The 26,250-nt window shown below is 39.9% G+C and overlaps 1 protein-coding gene across 6 annotated transcripts in view; it reads left to right on the forward strand.

Moving 5' to 3' along the window:
- Positions 1–26,250, forward strand: part of MTHFD1L (methylenetetrahydrofolate dehydrogenase (NADP+ dependent) 1 like) — a 147,615-nt gene that overhangs the window by 60,706 nt on the left and 60,659 nt on the right. For all 6 annotated transcript variants that reach the window (XM_035321071.1, XM_035321072.1, XM_035321073.1 and 3 more), the window contains 5 exons: positions 983–1,094; positions 20,667–20,806; positions 22,495–22,536; positions 24,008–24,108; positions 24,522–24,699. In XM_035321071.1, the coding sequence (XP_035176962.1) occupies positions 983–1,094; positions 20,667–20,806; positions 22,495–22,536; positions 24,008–24,108; positions 24,522–24,699 (573 nt within the window). The remainder of the gene's footprint in view (positions 1–982; positions 1,095–20,666; positions 20,807–22,494; positions 22,537–24,007; positions 24,109–24,521; positions 24,700–26,250) is intronic.

The raw sequence follows: 26,250 nt of genomic DNA on the forward strand, positions 1-26,250 counted from the left end.
CAGCAGTGTTATTTATTTGAATGCCACAAGGGCGAATAATGGATTAAGATAGAAGTAAAACTTGAGGAAATATAGGCTTAGGTTGGTAGAAGTGGTTTGTATTTTATTTCTAAGTTCCAAGCCCTTTGGGAGAGGGATAATCTTTTATTTTGCACAGTACTTCCTATTAGATTGATACCTAGCATTATAAGAAGCTTTGAAGGTGTACCTAGTTCACGTTAAGTTTTGCATAAATGCCTAAAGCCCTATTCATGTTGTAGTATGCTATTGTTAACAGTTTTTGTTTTTTTTTTTTTTTTTTCTTGGTTTCTAAGTAAAGGCTATGGTATCAGTGTTTTGTGATGGTAATAATCTACATCGGTCTTGTTACAAAGCTTGATTTCTGGTTTATTTACTTTTTCTGCTCCTGTTCTACTGTTTCTTCTCTGACGTGTATAGGGCAGAATTGTCTTTAGGATCTAGCCTAGTTGTTCGGTCTCTGGAGAACATCCTCTGCCAATGTGTATACATATTCTCCTTTTCTTACTTCAATTTTTTTAAAAAAAAAAGTTTTCTTAGAATAAACCTGAAGTTTAATGTACCAGTGGCAAAAAATGTAATTGTCTTTGCTCCAAACAAAACAATTATTTGTGTGATTACTTCTAGAGAAAGCAGTAAGAACAGGTGTTTGTTTATATTTTGTGTGAGATTTGTTCAGTGTTAGTGAAACAGGAAGATGTAACATGAGTATTTCACTTCTGTTATACAGTTCTCATCTTACATGGAAAAAAATGACTTTTTTGTCTAAAGCTTTTTATCTTAACACTTGTGTTTGTTGTATAGAGGGAAAGCCAGCTTTAATTCAGTTAATGGTTTCCAAGTTTCCCCTTTTTTATTCTATGAGCTTTTGATTTGTGTATCATTTTGATTAGCTTGCAAGTCAATTGAGTTTGTGTTCTTACCTATCCATGATATTAATGAAATATGTATATTTTTTATTCAGGGAACACCAGTATTTGTTCACGCTGGACCTTTTGCTAACATCGCACATGGAAATTCTTCTGTTTTGGCAGATAAAATTGCCCTTAAACTAGTTGGGGAAAAAGGATTTGTTGGTGAGTAATTATTATATTATGATTTGTTGGTAAGTTGGCAAACAGTGATGCAAAAGAAAAGATAAAATAGCAATGAAAAGTAAAGAATGCTACTTAATTAACTGCTAGAATGAATAATAATCTTAAAATGTAGTAATCTTAAAGTGAATGCATAAAAAACACAAAACGCTACTTCTCTCACCCTGCTCTTTGCCTCAAGCATTCCCATCACCGTGCTTCAAGTTCTACAAGGATGCCAAAGCTGTTAAATAACTTCTTTACATTGAAAGAGGCGTCCCATGTTTCCTTGTGTTAGTATTCACCTGACCTCTCTTGATAAATTGATGAAAACCATTCAATTTTCCTGTTTCATCATTTTTTCTGCCAGTACAGCAAGCTCAGACAAATCAGGGATCATATGTGCCTGAGCCAGTGCAAAGGTAACAGCAGGGAGACAGCGGTGAAAGGAGGAGTAAGACTACCTTATTTTGGTGACATTGAGCCATTAGGTTGACTCAGCTGTATTGTAAAACTTCACATGAGGCCCTCGTGTTCCCAGGAAAGCATGTGTGGATGGGCTCTTTTGATAATAAGAATTCAGAACAAGTCAGCCAGAAGGAGCAACAGTAGACATGTAGAACCAGCTATTATGGTAGCAGGCAAAATAAACTTGTGGCTCAAGTGCTTTACAGAGAACTAGATTTTTTTTTTTTTTTTTTAAGTGTTTTTAAACTTGAGGATTGATTAAAATGGAAGGGGTGTTGCTGCCTCACAGTAGTAATGCCTTTCCACTGCTGTAGCCATTCTCTTGCCTGTGTCCTGAACACCCTCACTAGCTAGTTATCAAAGGAATGCACGTATCGAAGAGACTGGAGAGAGAGGCAAGGGGGACTAAACAGCCCCAATTAAAATTAATTGCCTACGAGCTGTATCATAATCAAATGAGAATGAATGATCAGCTTTCAGCTGGATGAGCTTTCTTGAACTTACTATAGCTGCTTGCTATAGCTGTGCTAGTGCTAGAGCAAAGAATATGGTAAGAAAATCCAGCTAGGAACAGCAGAAGAGAAGGCTGAGGCCAGGTTGGCTTAAGTTAATCCTTAAAATAGCACTTTGAATACCCATGGAACAATGCTTTTGAAGAGGTGCCATAATGTGAAACACAAACGTGCTTGTGCCCTAAAACTACCAGAGAAATGTGCATGTATATGGTTATATCTTACCTACATGTTACTATAAATTACGTAAAGAGAACCAAATTACTTGGAAATATTGTTTCTATTCAAATTCATTGGTGATCCTAAAAAGGATATGGGAGTTGTTTGCAGTGTTATAGGACATGTTGTTATAATATAAATCAGCCTAGGCTATGTATTAATAGACAGGAAAGGTTTCTTATACAAACTTGTTCTCTAGTGAACAAGAAGATAGAGATTTCTTACAGAAATCTTAAAAAGGAGCAAACAATATACCAGGAAAAATTAAAGGGTTGAAATGTTGAGCATGATGACTTCAGCTGGTGGGGATGGGGAAATAGAAAATTTAAAAAAAAATTAGAAATATATCACTTTGTTGTTACCTAGAGAACAACAGAAATGTTGAACAGGTAGAAATTTCATGTATCTGTGTTCCATTGTCTTCTGGGATTCCTTCTTTCTAAAGAATATTTGTTGCTCTATTTTCTCATTTCTGCTTCTTCATCTTTATAGAAATTTCTAATCTCCCTTAGCCTTATGTCAGTAAAAGAAATATTCTTCAACTTTTTTTAATGGAACAGCAAAGTGCATACAATTACTTTTAGATTTCTATTAAAGTATTATCAACAAAATCAGTTCCTGGAATCAGTTTTGCTAACCTCTGCATTTCTGATTAAATATAGTTTGCAAAGATTGTTGGACATTTGCACATAATAATTTGTTAGCAATAGCATTCTTGGGACAAGTTTGGTTCAGTATTCTCTCACTTCTGGTTAGATAGGAGTGGGAAAATGCTGAGCTGTGTAAGAAAATAAGGTGATGAAACATGAGGTCTCCAAGGTAGTCTGAGCATTTCATGTATTTGCATATTCTTTTTAAAATGCATGGTCATTTCAAGAAAAATGGTTGTGTTCTCCAGTGTTACTGCTTTGTTGTGTTACTGCTCATTTCCTGCTAAGAATCAAACTTCCATTCAAAGAACACTTTTGCATTCTGAGTACATTTATTAATGATAATAGAATCAGTATTTTATTAAGTCTTGTTAGTTGGTTTGTGGCTTTGTGAAGCAAAAAGCAAAAGCATTTAGGATATCTAACATTTTTTGTAGGCTGGGAGCAGCAACTTTATCTCTGCAGCAAGCAATCCATTGAAGTGGGAAGTTAGTTTTGTATCATCTGAATGGAAGTAGGTTAACAGCAGTCTTGAATCTTGATAGAGGTTTTGGAGCCTGAAATGGGTTTGGGTTCTTCAGCTTTCAGTGCTTCTCCCATGCACTCCATGCCTTTTTTTTTTTTTTTTTCCATTATCTACCTATTTGTGTTTAACACTTTTTTTGCTTTGTTTGTCTTTGGCCCTGGTTTGTCTCTTGGGAGACAAAGTGGTATAGCTGCAATAGATGAAAACCTTCACGAGCTGCTGGTTAAGGGCTCTTGTTCCAGACTTCTACAGAACACAAATCTTCATGAAACTGGGCTCAAAATTAGTCTGCCTTCTGGAATCATAGATAGAAGGTGTGTACCAACCCACATTGAGGTCACATCCTTACAAGCGAGGAGCCCACTGCCTTGTGAAGCTACACAGCAAAGCAGCTAGCAGGAAACTTCCCCACGTTCAGCTCAGTGTAGTGACAAGCCTGAAGCCCGCGCTGCCATTGAAATTCAGGGAGCAAAGTTAATCCAGTCTTTCGTACAGATGGTAGGAATTCAGGACAGCTGAGCTGCGGTTCTGTAACTAGCTGAACTAGTTAGTTACTCCCTCTTGCTAAAAGTAAATAATAATAATAATAAAATCACGCTTCTGTATTTCTCTTCTTCCAAAGACCTGTTCTTGTACAGTTCCAGTCCTTTCCTCACATTGGATGTGACACGTATTGCTATTGTCTGAGCAAATTCAGCTCATGATTTTCCATGTAGGTTAGCTGCCTAATCTTGTGAACGAGTTCAAAAAGCGTTGGAAATAGTGTAAGGTATGTAGCAAGACGGCATGGCTAGGAGAGGTATTTTAGGGACCGTGAGCTATGAGCATAGTTCTCAGCCTTGTGCAGATGCATCCAAAGCAGGAACATGAGAAATGTGTGGCAGGGTGTGCAACCATTTCCTGTATAGTAGAATAAAAATCTTATTCTAAGGATGCTAATTCACTCGTGATATGAGATGTTAAAATAATTATATATATATATATTATTTTTTTACTTAAGCCATAATTAATTTGGAGCAGAACTCTCCTGCTAAATGTGCAGACTAAAGAAAATAAGCCTGAACTTGCACCAGTTTTACATATATTTATTTCATTTTCTGTCATGGTCTAAGCAGCCTCCTTCCTCCAAGCTGCTTGTTTCCAGTCCCGTGCAACCCCTCACTTTTGCCAGCACACCTGTTTATGAAGCCACGTGATAAACTAAACTGGAGAATTGGTCTTGGTTGAAAACAACTGCAACAACAGCAAAGAAAAAAAAAATCCCCTTCCTTCCCCTCCCGGCCAGTGACAGGACGAACAGTTGTATGTGCAGCAGAGAGACGAGATAATACCACATAAGATGATATTTTTGCTGAAATAATTATTTATAAAAGTAAAGCCTCATTTTGAGCTATAAAGTGCCAGTAAAGCTAATGTGGATTAGCATCCACAAATAGCTGATCAGACTGAGCCAGCGTGGCCAGAGCAGCTATGCCTGTCTTTCTCATCCTGTGTTCAACCATTTTTGCATGACATCCCGGCAGAAACCTATTGCCCTTTTTTGTTGGCTTTGTTTTCTGCTGACTTAACACAGAAGCAGTTCAGCCCAGAGTCACAAAAACACCAGAGCTGCTGCAGGGGAGGGTGAGTTGGGATGGCCAGCAGCGAGACACCGGTCTCAGTTGCGTAGGTCCCGCTGTTTGTGTGACCGCATTCCATGGCCAAAGCAAAAATAAATAAATAAATAACCTCCTCCCCAAATGTTCTTTATAATGTATTTCTAAACCTGATTTTCTCTGTCTTGTCTGCATTGCCTGCTTCTCTGCTCACTCTGCAGCTGCAGTTGCAACGTGCTGTGCCTTCTCAATATTGCCAGCGAGCAACGTTGTACGAGTCTGACTGAAAAAAAAATATAAACAAAGCACAACCGCTGAGCTCTGTTGTGTGCTCTCTAATGGAAGGCATTCCCTGCTTCGGTGTCAGGTATCCAGGGCAATCACAGACTCTTGTTAAGTTCGAGATAATCAGAGCCCCATAGCTCTGCTTCTCCTTTTCCTCTCCCATTGCTGCTGTGAGCATAGGCCTCTGGCTGAGGCCTGAGCTTTGCAGTCCCTCGCACGTCTCTTCAGCCTCTCTGGCAGCAGCCTGCAGACTTCCTGACATTTCATTCCCCCTTTTCATGAAAGCTGGTCTAAGCTGGCCTGTTAGACTGATTCTAGATTGCTTGTCTTTTGTTCAACCTCATTGCTGTCACTTCGGCCGGACAGCTGGGTGGGCTGCACAGGGTTTAGGCAGAGTCCTGTGTTATGACTGAGTGGGGAAATCTGTCTTTATCAGTATTTAGGCAGTCACTTCTTATTTATTTTGTTTTATTTCTCGCTATTAACCTCCTTCATTCCCCCTTTGTTCTTCATTGCTATCCTCAGGTGTAGAAGTAATGTCAAACTTGTGGCTGATCCACTGAAGTGAGTCAATGCTGAAGGCCCAGCCTAGTGTAAATTGCAACTGAAATTTTTACTGGCAGCCTTCAGGATAAATTTTCCACCTCTGTAAAGTTCTTGTTTTGCACAAATTTCTCCCGTTGCTTGCGTTCTTATTTCCTGCTCAAGGGGAGCGTATTTTTATTTGTTCAAACTACTCTTCTGAAATGCCCCCGCGCCTCATTTTTCTTGCCTCCATAATATCCCATCATTATTTTGAAGAAGATTTTGATTGTTTCATAAGTGTCATGGCAGTTTTTGCAAACTGGCGCATCTCATGTGAGAGAGAGCAGAGGAAGAGTACAAAGCAGCAGCAATGAGATGGAATTTATTCTGGTTGCACATGTCAGAATTGCCTCGCTAAGGACGAAGGTTTGTTTAGAGACAGGTAGCTTAACTTGCACCCAGAAATGTTGGGGTCTAGATTATAGAACCCGTCCTAACTTGCTCTGGCATGTGATGGAAAAGTTTGGGTTTTTTTTGCAATCTTTGCTTACTCTTGTGGACACGTATATAGGCAGCTTTGCTAAGAAGAAAAATGAGATACCAAACCAATCAACGAGCAAACAAACAAGACAATAACAGCAAAGCACAATCAACATCCCCCTAGCCCCCTTCCCCATCCAAAAAAAAAAAGGGGGGGGAAACAGAAGGGAAACAGTACTAACTTCAACACAGAATGCAGCTGGCTGCTCCTTGTGATGAATCTCTTGCTCAGCTAAGGAAGAGGTCATGGTTTCTGACACTTAACACATCTAACATTGTCAAGATTTCTGACATCACCTGCTTATCCCTCCCCCTGTGCAAGTGTAAAGCAGCAAAATACTTACCATGTAAACCTCCAAGCTCCTCTTCTCCATCAGTCAGATTTTTTTCTTGGTACTCTGTTAAGGTAAATAGAAAGGATGAGCTGTTGGGTTTTTTGGTCAGTGAATATAGGCTATCCAAGTGGGATTTTGAAGATTTAAGGGATGAAGGAGGAAGAGAAATGAGCTTCCTTGTGTCATATTTGTCAGTGTGTCAGAAATTATTATAATAAACAACTCAGCAGACTGTCCCATCCATCTCTTTAATCTCTTGAAGGTGAGAAGAATTGCTCTAAATCAGAAGAAAAGTAAAGCCTGAATATGTTTTTGGAATCCTAACCCGATCTCCTTCTGAACTTTGTTTTTCATGCTTGGCCTATATGTTGGGCAGTTGCTTTCTTTCATACTGCTAATAAGCACATCCCATTGCACGCTGCATTTGAGAGGACATTGCATTAAGCAAAGTCATACCTAACTCTGTCTTTCCTGGTGCAATATGACAATGGTGTAATGGTCGCACATTTTAATGGTATAAACTTAAGTAGAAGCAGTAAATTTTTATAAGCTAAATAGTTGACTGTTAATTGTACTGGTACTCTTGTTAGAATAAACTAACAATGCTAGCTGTTCTGTCTGCTTGGTACATACAAAGTTGTGTTTCAAAGGGTATCCGTTTTACATGCACTTAGTGCAGACATTATAGAACGAGTTTACAAGCCACCTTATAAAAACAGTGTGTGTTTAATGCACTAAAGGAGTAATCTTCAGTAGATTTTGTTAATGCCATAAAATACTTCAATCTTAGTAGTCTTTTTCCAAAAAAGGAAAAATAAAGCTCAAATACTTTTTGCTAAGCTTCTTTTGGCACCAGTGCAACGTGCAATATATTACATTTAAATGTTGGACTTCAAGGATTTATTTTTTAATTTCTTGTTGCTACCACTAGAAAGGGGCTCCATGCTGGGATCCTCTGGAGAGCTTTCATTTTTAAGATTCCAGACAGTTTCTTTTTATGTTGTGTTATTTCATCTCCAACTTCTTCAGTCCTTACTTTCAAATGAAACTAAATGCAGTTGCCACTACATTCAAGCATTTTGCTGTATGAACAAATGTGGGGTGTTGTGGTTTTTTTTGCTCAACTGTTAAAGCAAGGCTAAGGTTTCGTGATATAGCTCTATGCTGGACTAACTTTGTGGATTTAGACAAATAATCTCAGCCCCCACGCCTGCATAGTTAATCCCAATCTTTCTGGTTTTAGTTTGTAAACTTTTGGGTGGCAAGAATTGTCTCTCCATGACTTACAGGGAGATGCCAAGCACCACAGTAATAGGAACTTTCAGGTAACGGGGCTTTTGCAGGGCAGTGGCAGCTGCCTGCACTTAAACATGCATCAGGACTTCACTGACAAGCTGAAAGAGTATTTTAATGCTGTGTATGCTGACTTCTGCAGTGTGTTAGAACTTTATACGGCCACGGCCCTTTCCTCTGCCAATCACATTTATAAATTAAAAGTAGAGATTGTACAACTGTTAAGTCTTGTCCATTATTCTTGCTCCAAGGATTGTTCTCCAAAGGTAAAGATAGATGGGAAGGATTTGTCATTCGTTCAGAGCAGAGGAAAGCCCAGTTCCTAGTAAAGAGGATACCAGTGTACTCAGAAGAAACAGATGACATTGCAACCTCTGTTGTGTTTTCCCTTCCCTCCCCACGTTGGCAATCATACCTCAGTTGAAAGCTCTCAACTCATAAGAAGCAAATAAGCAGTTCTTTGTTCTTCTGCTACCTACTGGTTGTATTGCTTTTATTTATAAAAAGAAAAGAATCGGAGGTCAAAAAAAAATGTAAATAGTAAAACATCATACATGCTAGGAGGTTTTCTTAATTCATTGATTGGCAAAGGCTCCCTAGCTAACAGCTATACTTTTGCTTAGGGTTATTTGGCAGAAAATCCATCATTCTTTCTCCATTTATGAGTATTTCATATTGACTTACACTCTTTAGCAGGGGTCAGCAGGGCATAGTATGCATACAGAATTGAAGTCCCGTTTCAAAGGCTGAATTTTAATTTTAGTGGATGGTTTATTTTTAATACCATTTGAAAATCTAAGCTGTTTAATAGATTTTTTGTTTGTTTGTTTTAATGTCTTTTTGATACTGAAATCTAATGTTCTTTTTATGGACTACGTGCATAAGAATTAGGTTTGGTCAGACATTTCCATCATGTCAAAATAGCCCGCTTTTTATTTATTTGTTTTGAGTCATGAATCTGCAGACGAGTGATTTCTTTTCTATAAATGTTTTATAATTAAATTGTTAATAATGTACAAACATGGGGGAGGGAATGTTTGTTGGTGTGTGTGTATTTTGTGAAATGTTGACTTAGCCTTTAAGGCTCCAGAAAAATCAATACAAATGTGAAACTTGATAAGGATATAAATGTGTATTTCCATTTTTGATTACAGCAATTATAGTTGGCAGAGTTTTAATATAGTCTACTACATGTTTATATTTAACAAATTGTTTTTCTATTTTACACTGGTACTCCATACACACTGCACACTGAGTGTTCAGTTAATAGATATTTCAGGAAGAATTGTTGAAAGTTACATTGATTTTTGAAGCAGAAATTAGAAATGTTTTTCTAGTCCTGCGCTGCTCTCTCTACCAGCTCAAATGAAGTAATGTCATGGCTTGGTGAAAAGGTTTGGATATCTTTTCGGGTGGTCTCAGAAGAAAAATGCACATCAGAGGACTCCTAAGATTTTTATTTGCAGATGTTTTGTTTGCCTCATAAATTTTATGAAATATTCTATGATGAGACACAATGTAAAAGAGAAAAACTGTGTGTGTGCTGACTTCAAATTCTTGTGTTTTGTGTTTTTTTTGTTGTTGTTGTTAGTATTCAAACAGCAAACCATATGTGCTATTCTATGCTGGGAATTTCTACATAATTTTAATTGGAAGCAGTTATTTCTCTTTGAAAACAGAAGTTAGGTTTTGATACATATCTGATCTTATGACCTAGCAGGAAGAGCATTCAAAATGTTGAGAATTCACTGTGAGGGATATAAATTTTTCTAACCATTTCTAAATATTTTAATTGGGTTGCAAATAATACTAGGTTATATATGGCTAGTATGATTTCTTAATGGGAAGAGTGTTGCTTTGGCAAAGAGCCAAAGTGCTTTTGAAGATCAGATGTTGACAGTATCTGAAAGTGTTCAATGTCTGTTCTCTGATTTTATAAAATAATACATTAAAAGAGGAGATTAATACCCTAGATAGTATATCAGGGTCTGCTGCTCTGACCCTGTCGTTACGGATATTTTGATTTTGCAGTTTTATATACGTGCTGTGTAACTAATTTGATTTGATTGAAAAAATAGATTAGATTCAAATGCAGGAAGAGAAAATGTGGGTCACAACTATTTTTAAGCTTTGGGTGGCCTATCTGTCTTTATAGGCTGGGTCCTTTTTGTTGGACCCTTTATACTTGATTTTCTCTGCTGACAGCTTTATTGAAGCTGACAAACTCAAACTCTTCAACTTTGCTTCCTGCAGTAATAAGGCCCATGCTTGTGATGTGAGATCTGAGTGGGAATGAAGTGTCAGGGACAGAGCAGATGCTTTACATGCATGAGGATGCTGCATCTATCTCCTGCATCTCGAACAGAGCTCCCAAGAGGCTGAATAACAGCTTCATAAATCACGGGTTGCAGGTTCAGCTTTTCCTGCAGTCGATTAGGAGTTCAGCGTACGGTGTGGGGCCCTTTGCTTGCACAAGCGGTGAAAAAGCACAAAAATGCGGGGGAGGGCCGAGTACAAAAGAGCAGCTGGGATGACAAGATGATGGGCAATTATGGAGAGGAACTGAAAAAAATATGTATATTAATAAATTATAATCTTCGCTGGAGGAGGATCCGCTAATAATGTACAAATATTTCAAAAATGGTAATGGGTAGATTGCAATGGGAATTCTGTTGCCTTGATTACATGAATTGTGGTTAAGTGGAGAAATTCACATTAAGCATTAAACAAATGACTTAGTCATGAGCTATTGAAAGGGTTTGGCTTGTAAACTCATAGAATTATGGTTTGGTTTGATTGATTTATTTATTTATTAATTCTTAGTTAGAAAATCCATATAGGAAAATCCTTCTCCACATGGGATTTGTTGGTGTGGGACCTCAGCACTGTCACCCTCCTCAGTCTGTGATTCTTTCTAGATGATAGATTGCACGTATACACACACACGGTTCAATAGACACAGTTATTTTCCACAGTGATTTTAACCAGCTGAGTCCTTTTTCCTCATCCAAAAAATTTAGGAAAAACAGTAAATGCATATTAATGTTTGACACAAGCCATCAGTCTTACACTTTGAGGAGAGATCCAAATGCTGCTCCTGCACAATCTCTTTTAAAAGCCTTGGTAATTAAAACCAAGGTAATGCCTACCTGCAAAGGATGTAGGAGGGTTTACAGCTGAAAAGTTTCTGCAGTTTCCAGAATTGTTCCTGGTGCATTTTTCATGCATATGGCTATTTCTTAGCATTTTTGCAGCACAGTGGCCTTACATCACTTACATCACTTACACCCTTCATCTGCTCTTTTTTGGCTTATGTTACATCTTCTCACCTCCAGGCATTTTTTTCCCATCTCCTTAATAAGTATTAACTGTATCGTGTGCTTTCTCTCTACAGGAAGTCATTCTGTGTTGATATCTTAAATTGTGTATGTGTTTAAAACATGTATTGCACTCTTGATAGAATTTCTGCCAACAAAGAGCTCTCTCTCCACCTAAGCTCTTTCTAAGGTCTTGTGCAGTTATTTATAGCCCATGTTGCACCGGGCAATTTTTTTTCCACCGAGACAAACTGCTAGTGCAGTGGCATGCTATTCTTCCTATTCTTCCTGCAGATACATAACAGGAGATGCCCTTTTCCATGAATTTCTAAGCCACAGCTCAGTAGTTTTGTCAAGAACAGTGCTGGTGGTATCACCTCCCAGGCCAGTCACAAAGCAAGAAATTGTCTCCTAGCAGAGGTTAAGTGGAATAAAATAAAACCGGAACCTTCTGCTCCTAGAAGGAGGGTTCAGTATATGCCTATGCTGAAAAGATGGCACCTAAATCATGGGAAAAATCATTATCATAAGAAGCAGGCACTGCTGGGATGTGAGGAGGGCAGAATGGGAAGTACCTCTCAAGATGTGCGCCTTTGTAAGGAATCCGGGGGACTGGAGGAGTTAGCCCAAGGCGAATAGTTGCATGCATTATGGTGTAGGTTTACACCAAAATGATGGATGACTCCCTGCCTGGCATGCCTCGGGTGGTTGTGCCACATGACAGCAGCATTGATCATTCTGCTTCGGCCACGCTCTTTGTTGTGTGGCCGCAGTGGCCTCGACAGACACTGCTCTGCACCATCCCTGTGCAGGCACTTTGTTTTAGGATCGGGATAAGGAGGAGTGCTCATGACTGACTGGCAAGGGGATTTCCTGGCCTCACCACCACCGCTGGGAGACACGGGGGAGCACCGGCACCTCACGTAGCAGTGGTTAGCTAAATGGGTTTGGTCTCTGAGGGTGCCTCGTGTGGCTGCAAAATGTTACGGATTCAGTGTCGGCTGTCTTTATCGTCACTCATCACCTGATCGTGTTTCTGTTGCTGTTTAGAAAGGACATCATCTTCCAAGGCACATGCTGAGGTGTTGTGCTATCTGGAGAATAAGCTCCTTTTCTTCCCCTCTGCTGTTTTATGAATTGGTGCAATGTCAGTGCTAGGACAGGTGTTAATTCACGGCCCTTTGAAATGGGTAGAACATTTCCAGGAGAGATCTTGAGGCTCTCTGCCTACTTCTTGAAGTCAGCATTTTCCAGATGCTTATAACGTGCCTTCTCGATGCCTGTTCCAAGTGCGTTTTCCGTAGCTCTTCCTGGGGGAGCGGGCTGAGCCAAAATCTGAGAGCTCAACAGAGAGCAGCCCCGCTTTGATGAAAGATGTGCTTGGGGCTGGAGTTTCAGCCAACTGCATCCTTTAAAAGGGAGAGTAAATGTAAGTCTAGTGGTGGGATACACAGAGAGGAACGTGGTCTAGGTGTGATAAAACTTATTCTAAGCACTCTGGGTAATACTGTGGATGCTGTAAGTTAATACACTCCTTATAGTTTGGGAGTTGTAAAAGAATGGCCTTAAATGAAGATCAGTCAGTGCTGCTGTTAATTATTCCTTCCATGCAATGCCAAATAAAAAAAAAAAGTGGTGAGGTTTTAATTTTGTAATTACCAGAAGGCTAATAATCCTTTGCCAAAGGCTGTGATGATCTCTTAAGTATGAGATAATGTAATTGCCTTATTCCTGTGCCATTAATTGTACTCCATTTTAAAAACATGGTCATCTGTCTTATGAGCAAAAGGATAGCCTGTTACCTCAAAGGAAACGTGCTGCGAATGGTAAAAGGCTGCAATCTAAAAATCAGTTCTTTTGTTTGATTTTTTTTTTTCTGGGTAATGTAACTTTCAAGACCATTATAAATGAAGGAGCTTAGAAGAGAACTGTTTAAATTTGGTTAATGTATTCAGCTATGCATTACAGAGCACTTGTGCAGGACCCAACACTTAGCCTGTGAGTAATGGCCTTTTACCTGACTGTAGAACCCAGGAGGTAAGAACAAGCGGATATAAAACCCACCAGACTTAGCAGAGGGACTCAGAGAAGCACGTAGCCCATGAAGCCCCATGCAGCTCTCTATATTCCTATAGTATGAATTGTTTGTGGATTATAAGACATCTTCAACTTCTTTTTTTTTTAATTTCTAGTAATAAATCTAAATAATGAGCACATTACTAGTGAGCTGTGAGAAGACATCAAATTTTAAATTCAAGATATTAGAGTATGGTTTGACAAGGTGACTAGTAATGAATTAACATTTTGCCGTTGTTGAAATGGGGCTATTTCTCCCTTCTTTCCTCTGCTTCTGCTGCTTGTTTGACACAGACATTTGTCTGGTCTCACAAGAGCTGATTTAAGTCTAAGGCACTGGAAAAAAAGTTCTGTTTTTTCTGGTTTTTGTTGTTGTTGGTTGGTTTGCTTGTTTGTTTTGGTTAGCAAATTACAACAGTTCACCTTCCAATTAGATGCGTACCAAAAGCCTGGGGGAAGTCTGGGCAGTGAGGAGAGCTGGAGCAGGGGAGAAGCATGATAGAATTAAAAGGGAGCAGGAATGCCCCTCTCAGCAAGGCAGTGCACACGTTTGGTTCAGCCACAGTGTCAAACCATGCCCTAAATTGGTGCTTTGTGGGCAGGAATCACTGCAGTTGCACTTCTGTGTAGTTTCGAGAGAGGGAGGAGGCAAGCAGAGCTGGGAAGATGCACAGAGCATGCTTTCTGTCACACAGTGCCACTCCTGCCAGCTCCTGGGTTGTTCAGTTTGGTTTTATGCCCCCTGAATTTCAAATCCAGCATATGCAGCATACGCAGGCCTGTAAAATACGCCAAGAAAAATTGTATTCTTAATTGCAAGAGAATCAAGGTCTAAGAAGTATCTTCTTCAATCTGGACTGTAGAAAATAAAGTGAACTTTTTGCTAGTCTTCTGTCTATCGTCTGGGAATAACCTGTACAAGTCATTGTGCATATTTGCTTGTTTAACGCATAGGATACTCTCGGAAAATACTGGCTGTTAATAGCAATTGTTTTTTAAAGTGACTGATTGCAAGAGGTTAGTCTATAACCTTGAGTTTCTCATTAAATACTGTATTGCGTTGAAATGGCAAAATCCAGCTTTTTTTGGTTAAAAAAAAAAAAGTAAATGTTTCTGAGCAAAAGCTTGAAATAGTTTGTTAGGAGGTCTGAAGGGAATTGGCACTTAGCTGAAGGATATTCCTGGAGCCAAGCACCCTGTGCAGCATTTGCTCTCAGGAGGGAGCAGCTCAAGACTCATGGCCATGTGAAAAGTCTGTCCTTTGGAGGAAGGCAACATGAATCAAACTGCCTCTGTTGTGAGGTAGGATGGCAGAGTATTTGAACATGAAGAATATGAATCTTTTTTTTCAGGTGATACATTTTCTTTAGGTGGAGAAGTTGAAAATGTGCAGGGTTTATTTGTTTATTTTTCATTTTTTACTCCAAAGAAATTATTATCAGCAGAGGTCTTGGTTGCTGCAGCACTGAGTATTGCAGCTTGCAGGTAAGTGTGGAGACTGGAGTTGGCATTTCCAGCACCTCTCACTGGGGTGCTTCTGCAGGTGGGTCTGTGTACCTTTGCAGAGATGTCCACACAAAGTCTCAAGTGAATAGTAATCTAATATTGAACATAACTTCACTATCATTTCATTTGCTTTCTGAGAACAGAATGTGTTTTGCTCAGGTCTACTTCCTGAAGAAAACCCACTAGTGATGTTTTTGACCTGAGATGCCAGAACTTCTGTATCTGCTGGTTCAATCTGAGATCTGTACTTGGTGATAAGTCTGGAGACATCTTCAGTGCCCTTACCTCTGCAGAGCACACGCTGCCGTGGCATCTTTCTTTAGCACAGGATGAAAAGTACCTGTTAACTTCAGTGAGCTGTGCTCTGCCGAACTAAATGGTGGATATTTTTCCTATTCCCTTCTCTCCTAAAACTCCCTGAGACAGAGAGAGAGACAACAGCATATAACTTTCGGAGACAATTGAAGCTATTTTCTTCATGGTGTGAAAAATGCTCATCCTTAATATACTTGCATGTAGTTTTCTACTCTGCTGGACTTTTTGTGTCCAGCTGTTGTTGCATGCTATCTGACAATGCATCAGAAGAAAAATGAACAGGAAAACTCCATCACCTGCCGGGGGGGAGAAGAAAGAGGAAAAAGGAGGGGAAAAAAATAAAAATCTGTTCCATTCCAAAATCAGTCATAATAGTGGAAGTTCACATCAGATGAATTGCCAGTCAGTATGGACAAACATCTGGCTTATTCATCCCTAGCTATACTAACAAAAATATGATATCCTGTTCACTGATCATCCTAGTTTATCTTGGCGGTTGTGCACCTTGGTATTTTTCACTTAAACAAGAACATATCAGTACTCTACAGCTAGCTTGCCTTGAGATCCAGGTTCATAGTTCATGTGCTTCTGTGACTTTGAACTCTTCTTTTCCTGAGTTTACCAGCAGACAGCTGCACCAGAACAGATATGTTTACATGTGGGGAGTAAATGGCAGCTCGCAGCTCAGAGTTTCCATTTCCTTTTACATTGTTCAGGAATCCAAGCTCACAATTCTTGTCCCAAAACTTCACCTCGTGTGTGTGCATCTGACTTGGCCTGTTGTGGTGCAAGCATTTTGTTTTGACGTTGATTTCTGATAGAAAGTGCTGACTAGGGAGAAGCTACGTACAGTAGGAATTAGCCTTAGTTTACATGAAATTACATTGTTAGTGAAATATCTTTTTTAGAAAAAATCACTTTCTGTAAGGGGTTTAAGCAGTATGTAAATGTGAGCCTAATGTGGAACTACTTTATGCAGTTATAGCATGATAGATGCATTTTCAGGTGGAGGAAAAAATTACATTTTGTATTAAGCATGCCTGTGAAATCTGCTTAGCTGCCTAAGCCATGACACTGACTATTTAAGCTGTTGTCATGCATAGGTGATAAAATATTCCCAGATGTGCTTGGCAAGGCATAATTCCATCAAAAGGCTATGGTAATTACAAACAAGAAACAAAACCATTGGAGTGATTTGTTCATTTGCCTGAACCCTAAAGAGGAATTGAAGACTTCAGCAAGTGGTATCAGTTGTGCAGAGGAGAAATCCTTGCTCTGGCTTTATACAGCCTGACAGACTTCATATCATCTCTCTTGCTTAATTTTACATTTATGAGCTTTCACTCCCTCCTCCCCTCCCGCCCCTTTTGTTTTTAACCTATTTTGGATGTTTCAGGTTTGTGCTCTGAAAGAAAGCTACAGTTTATTGGTTGTTTTGGTAGTCAAACTCCGTCAAGTAGATATTGTGTAAATGACCTGCAGAAAGCCCTGTAGCAATTGTGTGTTGTGTTTGGCCTAATTTTACTTTTACTTTGAAATAAGATTCCGTAAGTTACCCTGGTGTGTGAGAATGGGCTTAGTTTTTGGTCACTCTCACATGGGTCTTTTGTGAGAAAAAGTTGAACTTACTGGAGCATTTTGATTGAATTAATTTCTGGTGGGTGTGTGTATTAATTGCTAGATTTGACTTGTGGGCCATTATGAAAATTAATGTACTGGTAGTGCACTGCTGATACACGTGATTTTAATTTTTAATTTCCATTCTAATGATTCTATCATTCTTATGTTACTTAGACTATACGTTTGAAGCATAAAATCAAACAGAGTTTGTAGAATTAGGAATTTCCAGCTGAATATGAGGGTGCACTTCTTTACTGTGAGGGTGACAGAGCACTGGCACAGGTTGCCCAGAAAGGTTGTGGAGTTTCCTTCTCTGGAGCTATTCAAAACCCTCCTGGATGCCATCCTGTGTAACATGCTCTGGGTGACCCTGCTTGGCAGGGGGGTTGGACCAGGTGATCTTCAGAGGTCTCTTTCCATCTTAGCCGTTCTGTGATTCTGTAATTAGGTTTTGCACTTTATATGACCATGTAGTGAGACAGTCTGGAGAGCTGTATGGCCTGAAAATTATGCTCAGAAAATAATATTTTAGAACCTGTCTAGATCACTGTCCAGTCTTAGAAGTGCAAGGAGGAAATTTGGAGCAGAAAGTAAAACCTGGGGCCATAACAGCCCTGAACTAGCTTGGATATGTTGCCTTCAGATTGCACTCTGAGGCTAGCAGTGAAGTGCAAATACATAAGCCTGCTGAAGGTAAATCATTTACCTCTTTACTGTCATCACAACCACTGTGCTTGTGGCCAAAAAATCAAAGCAAGCAGTTAACGTCATGGCAGCATCCTGGTGTCTATTACAAGCCTCATGCCTCCTTGCAGCCTGGGCAGCAGAGATTCAGGGGGACCGCAGGGGTCAGGGTCGTGGGGTGCTGTTGCTGCGTAGCTGGGGTGTATTGCAGGGGGCACAAGGGGGTCTCCAAATGGAGAATTCAGCCACTGCTGTTGCTGAGATAACCACACTCTTAGTTAAGAGTGCATCTCCTAGTCTAAGACTAAGAGAAGTGCATGGAAGAGAGTGTTGTTCTTAAAGGCAGTTAAAAAAATAAAGAGAGACTGTTTAATCATGCAGTAGGAGTTGCATCATAAACGTCCCTGCCTTCAGCTGAGGTGCAGCTGACCACATCCATGCTTAGGTAGACGTTTGTTCCTGAAATCTTCATCGGTTCGCTCATAAGCTGTAATTACCTTCTGTTGACAAATCATATACGAGAAATGATAACCAAAATGGAACAACATGTATTACTTTGCATTCCTGTTCTTTCATTTAAAGTGATTAGCTGTTTTATCTCATAATCTCTGAATGTTGACTAGCTTGAAACTTCCCATTCATGGTCTGTATTTGTTTTTCTTTGGCACTTTAATTTGGAAGCAGGAAACAATCTGAAAGTAATTGTATTAAGTGTTTCAGCACAAAGATTTTAAAATATAATAGCTTGGCATATTACTCCATCTTCTCTCTATTCCTCAGAGGAAATAAAATGGACTTAGTGACTTTCATCCAGGCAGCGTTTGTACTGCATCCTGTTTCCTTCCTCACGTTCGAGAAAGCACCGATATTTCCCTCCCAACTGAGTAAACCTGTTCTCTGTGTCGTAGTGGTCACTTCGCTGAGCACACATGTTTTCTTCACTTTTCTGATGTTGATATAGGGTTTGGACTGTTCACATGCATCGAGTTTAGGCAAGCCTGCGTTTTGCCCTCCGTATCAAAGCAAAGCGTTGCAGAGAATAGAGATGAATATGCAGAGCCAAACAGATAAGTGTCTGGGTGTTTGCCCTGGCTTTTTAGGCTGTGTGAAGGGAGTCTAGCCCTGAAGTGCTGCCTGTGCTGTTCCTGAACGTGCTGGAGGGCTAAGATCTCTGCTTTTTGCTTGCTGAAAGGTAGAGAAAGGGGGATCCATAGTCAAAGGAAAATTGACCCTTGGAAAAGCTTGGCATGAAAAGGATTAAGTCCCTGGAAACTTTGTTTGGAAACGTTAGGAGACTGCTATGTATATATGCTGGCAACCTTCGTAAGAGACAAATTATTTTCCCACCCTCTCAAGTACTTGGTAGTTTATCTGTTGTTTATATTAAAGATTGATCGTGCTTATGTATTCCTGACAGAGTTCTCATTAATCACCCTGAGCCACGTAAGAGGCTGGAGGAGAAGAATGAGGGTTACTGGAAACTAGACGTGATCGCTGGCTCTGCTTTTAATATGACACGTCCTGACATTAGCTTTGTTCCTGTGTATCATTGTGTTTGTGTAACCCCTTTTTTTTCTTGTTGTTGCTTCCATGTTTGATATGTTTTTCTCAGGAATATTCAAGAAAAAGGTAATATACTTATTCCAGTGATGTTGGGGAACGTTAATGATGACACTTGTCAAGTTACTATCTCAAGAGGTTTCTGCTCCCTGCCGTGCCCAGTGCCCTGTCTGCTGGCTCTTGCTTCCTCCCCCAGCCCCAGCAGCCATTTCCTCCCTCGGAGCAAGCTGCGCAGGCAATTGTTTCAGCCTGTGCCAAGTGAAAGGGGTGGAAGGGGGCCAGTGGAGTGAGAACAAATGCACAAAGGCTGAGACTTCCTAAAGTCCATCAGCTGCCATCCGAGAGGGACTTTCTCCCACGGAAGCAAGAGCAGGTCTGAAAGCTGCTCCTCATCCTCCTTGATCCCACTGAAGGCTTCCAGCCCCCAAGTGTTCAGGCAGCTCCTTGTGACCACCTTCAAAGCATGAGTCTAAAATGCTGGCAAGGGGAAGAGACTGAAAAGGAATTTGCTAGGTTTTGCAAGCTGTTTGGGATTATGGGGACGTAACCAGTCCTGCTTGGAATCGGGTCCAGAAGCCTCTAGAGAGGGCTATTTTACCACCCGGGCTTGTCTGCCTGGAAGTCCCTTCCCATCTTCCAGAGCCATGCTTTGATTCCATCTTTCAGGGTGTTCTGGTGGAAAATAGTTACATAGGCAAATTTTCAGCCAATAGTTTTAATCCCTTGAATTTCTGAATTGCAATGTGCTTATGTTTGCCTAATAAGAAATTCCTTGGATCTTAAAAGAAGCAATAGAAGTAATTGATATTTGACAAACCAGAGCAAATTATCTCCGAAGAGATTGTCATTTAATACATATTATCTTCTCTTTTATCTGTACTTGTACTAGAAATACTTCGCCTAGCATATCTTAATTCTGCACGGATTTTTTTCCTGTGTCATACTACATTAACAGGACTTTGCACAAAAGAGCTGTCAGACATTAAAGATTTCACTTCTCAGTAGCATCTTCGAGACCGAGATGTGACTGTAGATGCTGGCTTGTGTTTATAATTAAACATCTGCTCCACAAAAGCAAGAGATGACCAAAAGTTCTGCAGACCTAGGGGAATTTAGGTATGATGGTTGTGAAGAAAGCATATCTTCAGTGCAATCGAGGGAGAAGGAATAACGTAGGGAAGTCTTATATCTGTAAGAATTTTCAAACATTTTAAATCAATCTAATTATACAGAAATATCTATTTTGGAGGACTAGATGTTTGTAAAAGACTTTGATTCCAACTCATTCGGATTGCTTGTTTTTTTTCCCCATATGACTACTTTTGATGACATATTGTACATATCAAGAATAAGAGAATTTATTTCTGGGTTGGGAATAGTTTTTTAATCAGACTCAGTAATGTAAATAGACCTTTATTTGAAAGTTCATTCAAAACTGAGTACTGGTGTATATTTAAAAGCACTGTATGGTAAAGTAGAAGTATCCCCCAGTGTTTAACCGAAAGCATGTTTTATGTGTGGTTTTGTTTTGTTTTTTAATGTTTAACAGTGACTGAAGCTGGCTTTGGTGCTGACATTGGGATGGAGAAATTCTTCAACATCAAATGCAGAGCCTCTGGCTTGGTTCCCAGTGTGGTTGTACTTGTTGCTACAGTGAGGGCTTTGAAGATGCATGGAGGTGGGCCAAATGTAAGTTTTTGCACCTTCCTTGGAAAATAAAATTGTTGCTAAAGTTTCAAATAAGTAAAATATCTTGGTTTAAGAAATAACTGGGTAGCTATTGGAACAATATTTAGATACCGTCTCTGAGTTACCTCATCATGTAGTAGTTAGCTCCAAAGACAAAGCAGAAATGCAAAGGCGCAAATGAAAGAAGAGAGATGAAAGAGTTCTGAAGAAGCACTAAATCTTGTGAGGGAGGGAAGTTTGTTTGTATGGAGGAAAGAAAAAAAGCTATAAAATGTATATATTTTCTTTTCCCTGCATTTTGAAATAGCATATCTGAGTGCACTGAAGTAGTCGCAAGCTGGGAAAGTTGGCAGCTGAGGAGGACAGAGAAGAAAGTTCAGGCTGCAGTATGTGAGTGGAAGTAGGCAACATTGTTTATGAAAGTTTTGAGATTTCACTGCAATAATGGGAACTCCTGTCCTTTCAGTCTGCTCAGGTTAATTCCCTTCAGGGATGCAAAGGTAGTTGGTACAAGTATGCAAGCGTTTTCTCAGTGTACCAAATTGTATCACTTTTTGCTATTTAAGCCAAGAAGACACTTTTGTATAGATAACTGATTCTAGAAGTACTCCTCAGTCATACAATCAGACTGGACTCTGCTAGCCAAGCAGACAGACACTAAACTCCTAAAACCACTTTTTTGTTGTTGTTTTTTTTTTGCCCTGCAGCACACAAGAGAGTGATGCTGCCAGGGAAACAGTCTTACTGGATGAACATACGAGAGCCGTTTCCGCAGCCACAAAATTTTGGACTGCGTGGTCTTCTTTACAGCAAATCATCTCGTAGAGCTGAGCTTTTTCCTTTTTCAGTCTTTCAGGTTGACATAATTATATAACTTTGTGTCGTTTTAGTCCACTTCTACTGCAAGTTTGCTTTATTTTTAATAACATTCTTTCTTGCCTGTCAGGCTGGTGTACTGTCATGTACTTTATCATTCAATCTAGCAAATATACCACTTGAATACGTCATCGTAGCAGTCTCTATTTCTGTCTGTGTCTTTAGCGAGTATAGAGCTTTCATTTGGTCATGTAATACATCACAGAGGCACACTGAATGGCAGATACTTTTACTGGGAGCTAGCTATAAAATGAACCAAGACCAACGCCTAGGAAAAAAGTGACCAAGTCCAATACCTGAGATTGATATATTTGGTCCTGGGAGGCTCAGTGTAGTACCCCAGTCATACTCTGCCATACCTTTTTTCTTTCCAGCAAAGGAAGTTACTTGCATGAAATTCCTTGCCATGGGCAATAATTACAGAGCACCCAAAGATGATGTTTGTCTTCTGTTTATCTGTGTCAGAGCTGTTCCTTCAGCCATCTGTTGAGGGTTCCTTTCCACTGTCTTTGCACTGCTGGTGCATTGTTAAACATGTAGAACAGGGTCCAATTACATTCTCTAATAAATCTTTTACAACTAGTTGCTGAGTAACTACCTGTGTCTTCCTGCTCAGATACAGTGGAAGTGTTGCTACTCTCCTTCCATCGGTGTAACTTGCAATAAAATAGAGGCTGCAACCACCCTATGATATTTTTTTTTGTGCCTTATTTGTACTGCCAGACAGTATAGAAAACAAGCAAAAGTACACTTCTGACTACTTAGGATCATGACAAGTGTTAAATCTATGATGACTTTGATTATTATTCCAGGTAACTGCTGGTGCGCCCCTGAAGAAGGAATACACAGAAGAGGTAAGAGGAGCTATTACAAACCTTTAGGAAGAGTTTTTGTTTAAAAAACCCTTGGTGGTTATCCATCCTGTGTGTGCTGTGTGTGTCACTGCATGGTAGATTGTACTGAGGAACTAAACCAGCTGAAAAATAACTTTTCAGTAAATTTTCGAGGATCAGTAAGTTTTCAGACTGATCAGCTCTTCATTCAAGTCCATCACATAGCCTCTCAAGCATTTCTGGCATTCATGGCAGCACAAGGGCAGAGTGGTGCAGGGGTCAAAGACACTCCCTGCAATTCACAACAGCTTAACCTGTTCATTAAACAGCAGGCTTAATCTGGAATTGCATGTCATTCTTCAAACAAACGTATATTCTTCAAGTTTGTTTTCTTTGTCCCTTTTCTGTCCTCTGGTATTTTGATAGTTTTACAATCAGATCACCTTTAGGTTGAATACAAATTCAAACAGCCACTTTAAGTCCTTTGATTATATCAGGCCAGGGATATGTGTGTTATTGCAATTAAGACAAGCCTTACAAGTCTGAGGTAATAGAGTAAATAAGGAAATCTAGTAATGTGCTTTTATCTGGGACACATGCATAGATTAGAATATGTATCTAACGTCATCAATTAAATAGCACATTTCAGAAACTCAGAGGTAGTAAATTTTCCAAACTCTGTGTTTACTGATGAATATATAGGTGTACATATCTGATTTAAGTAGTGGGAGTATGTGTTGTGTGATATCCTCTATATTTTGAAATCTCCCAAGTGTGTAAGTCTTATAAACTCCATCCCTGTGGGTCTAATACCGCTGAAGGCAGTGGGATGTGTGAGTACCTTAGCAGGATTTCCATTATTGCTGTGTTTCTGTGGCATTGCACAAAGGACTGTGATCCAAGTCCATTCTTCCTGCATTTGAATATGGAACAGGTTTAAGGTGTCTCCTCTGCCCATAGATTGATTTGTCTTCTGAGAACAAGAGGACATGAGCACAAGGTGACCGGAGTAGCTGAGGAGAAAAATGATCTGCCATCCACCCCAGTTTTGGGGCAACATGTGTCTGTTGTATTACTATCTGAAGGTATCTCCTCCAAGGAGGCTGCTGATCAGAGTAGGAGGGAAAGGGGAACAGGCAACAAGGCTGCCAGTGTTTTGTGTGAACCTGCCCACAGACCCTTTTTGGTATCCTTTGTATTGACAGTCATCAGCTGCACTGTCTTCTCATGTCCTAGAAAAGAGCAATGCATTCGTGTACAAATTTTGGACACTGCGTAATCACTTAAATATGTCTGTTGCTTATTAATTTAAGTAAGAATTAATAACTACCAAAATGTTTTGTCTGGAAACATTTTACTTGCCCACAACTGTCATGATCAGCACTGTTTATGTTCAGCTTAATTTATGGAAAATCCCATTAAAACATTCCATTTGGCAGGAGCAGGCTTGATGTATCTGACCATTTCCATTAATTTTTATTTAATTGTGTAGAACCTCCAGCTGGTAGCTGATGGCTGCTGTAACCTACAGAAACAGATTCAAATTACTCAGCTCTTTGGAGTTCCTGTTGTGGTTGCTCTCAATGTCTTCAAGTAAGTCTGTTCCTTTGTTACTTTTGTGATTAAATTCACAGATCAAATTTCACACTTTTTCTTGATTTATAAATTAAACAGTTTGGGCATGAAGAAAAGGAAGTATTGAAGAAGTTTTGTTTTGTTTTGTTTTGTTTTTTCTCCATTATGAATATCCTTTAAATCTTTGGCTTCTTCTTAAGGTTTTAAAACTACAAGAAGTATGTAATGTTATGGAAATATTAACGTCCGTGTTAATTAGCTATAACAAATATTAAAAGTGTCCTTGAAATGTAAGTATACATGCTGCATATAAATGTGCTATGCATATGTCAGCTTGTATATAAAAACTACTGATGTAGAGTAAGGCTAAATGTATAAGATAGATTATAAAATAGAACTAATTAAACAAACCAGAACTGTTTGGTTGGCAGAACTGACTCTCCTGCTGAGGTTGATCTGGTGTGTGAGATTGCAAAGCAGTCTGGAGCTTTTGATGCTGTACCCTGCAATCACTGGTCGGATGGTGGTAGAGGAGCAGTAAAACTAGCTCAAGCTGTGGAAAAGGCAGCCAATCAGGAAAACAGTTTCAAATATCTCTACAGCTTGGAGGTAAGATTTTTTTTTTTTTTCCTTTTATGAATGCTTGCTACATCAGTTTTGGATTTAAAATGAGAAGAATGTTGCAACAAAGCTATCTAGCATACTTGGAAAGGGGCTTGGCTTAAAATCATAAAAGCTGGAGAGAGCAAGCAACCTATGCTGCTTGTCTAATCAGTAGTGCAGGATACTTACTGGTAGCACTTATTACTTAGTGCATTGAATATTTTTGATAAGTTCGTGTTTAGCATAAAAATATATCTGTAGGTGAAACATCTACAAACTGTTGTAGGAAACTTCACAAAGATACAAGTCATGAAGCTTTTCCTGAGAATCATGTAAAATGAAATAGTTACCTTCTCACAGTAGGTATTGCAGTAGGTCTCACATAAGTATTGCACTGATTTGTGGCTCTCTGAAACATTCACTCACTGTAAGAGAAAGGTGTTAGAGACAGCATGTGTGCACTGCACATCTCTCCAGGCACCGTTTAACATAGAGAGAAAGCTCTGTCTTAACCAGCATCCGGATGCACACCCACAGCACTCAGGTGAGCAGCACGGGTGGCATGATTCTGCTCCTCCTCTCCCACAGATCAGGATTGGAGTCTGCTACTGCAATATGGCCCCCACAACACATGGGTCACTCCTGCTGTGGGCCTTAGCCCTCAGCCTGTCCAGCAGCCCCCACCCCCCTGCCCTGCTCCAGCTGCTGGCAGCAGCACCCAGGAGCCCTGAGGCCATGGCTCACCCAGCTGCTGGCACGCAGACCTCTGCTCCTGCCCGTGGTGTTCACACCTGCATGTGCAGAGCAGAGAGCACGGCCGTGCAGAAGGCAGTCAGAAATCAGATTTACACAGGGTAGGGGACCGACTGTGCTGATCAAACACAGGGCTCTGTCAGACAAATCAGACAAGCTGCTGATCAGCCACCTTTATATTCAACCAACCCTTTCTTCCCTCTGTCCTTTTTCTACAGCTGTTCTTCTCCAATCAGACTGATTATTTCCTTTCCTGTTCAAAAATCTCCCATTTGTTTAAAAAAAAAAAAAAAAAAAGTTTTACACGGTCCCAAAAAACTGCTCTTGCTGCATCCCATAATGAGTTCTGTACTTGTCACCTCTTCAGTTTGCAAAGCTTTCTGAGGAAAGTGTCTTCCTGTTGACTCATCTTGGTGAGTTTCTCACCAGGGACAATGGTCTCATCCAGGGGTGGTCTTAGGAAACAGCCCATTCAGTATGTGTTGTAATTAGCACTGATTAGTTTTTTTCACTGATTACATCATTAGAGTTCCTCCACCTATCATTGTTCCTCTGATCCTTGGTTGGGCTTTGTGTTTAATATGCTCAGCTGTTAGATAACCTAACAAAGGATAGTTCGGCCCAAGTTTCAATCCTATCTCTGCTGGAGATGGTGACTCTTTTTCCTTGTCTTAGAAACTTTATTATTGCAGTCATCTGTCTGCAAGGTAACATCACAGCAAGGTGAGCCCGTCAGGAGGAGCAGCTTGCAAGGAAGGGCTGTGAGGCCCCTGAAAGCACTGAGCTAGAGTACCACCACACAGG

Source organism: Oxyura jamaicensis, chromosome 3 (assembly GCF_011077185.1).
Source record: "Oxyura jamaicensis isolate SHBP4307 breed ruddy duck chromosome 3, BPBGC_Ojam_1.0, whole genome shotgun sequence".
NCBI lineage: Eukaryota > Metazoa > Chordata > Aves > Anseriformes > Anatidae > Oxyura > Oxyura jamaicensis.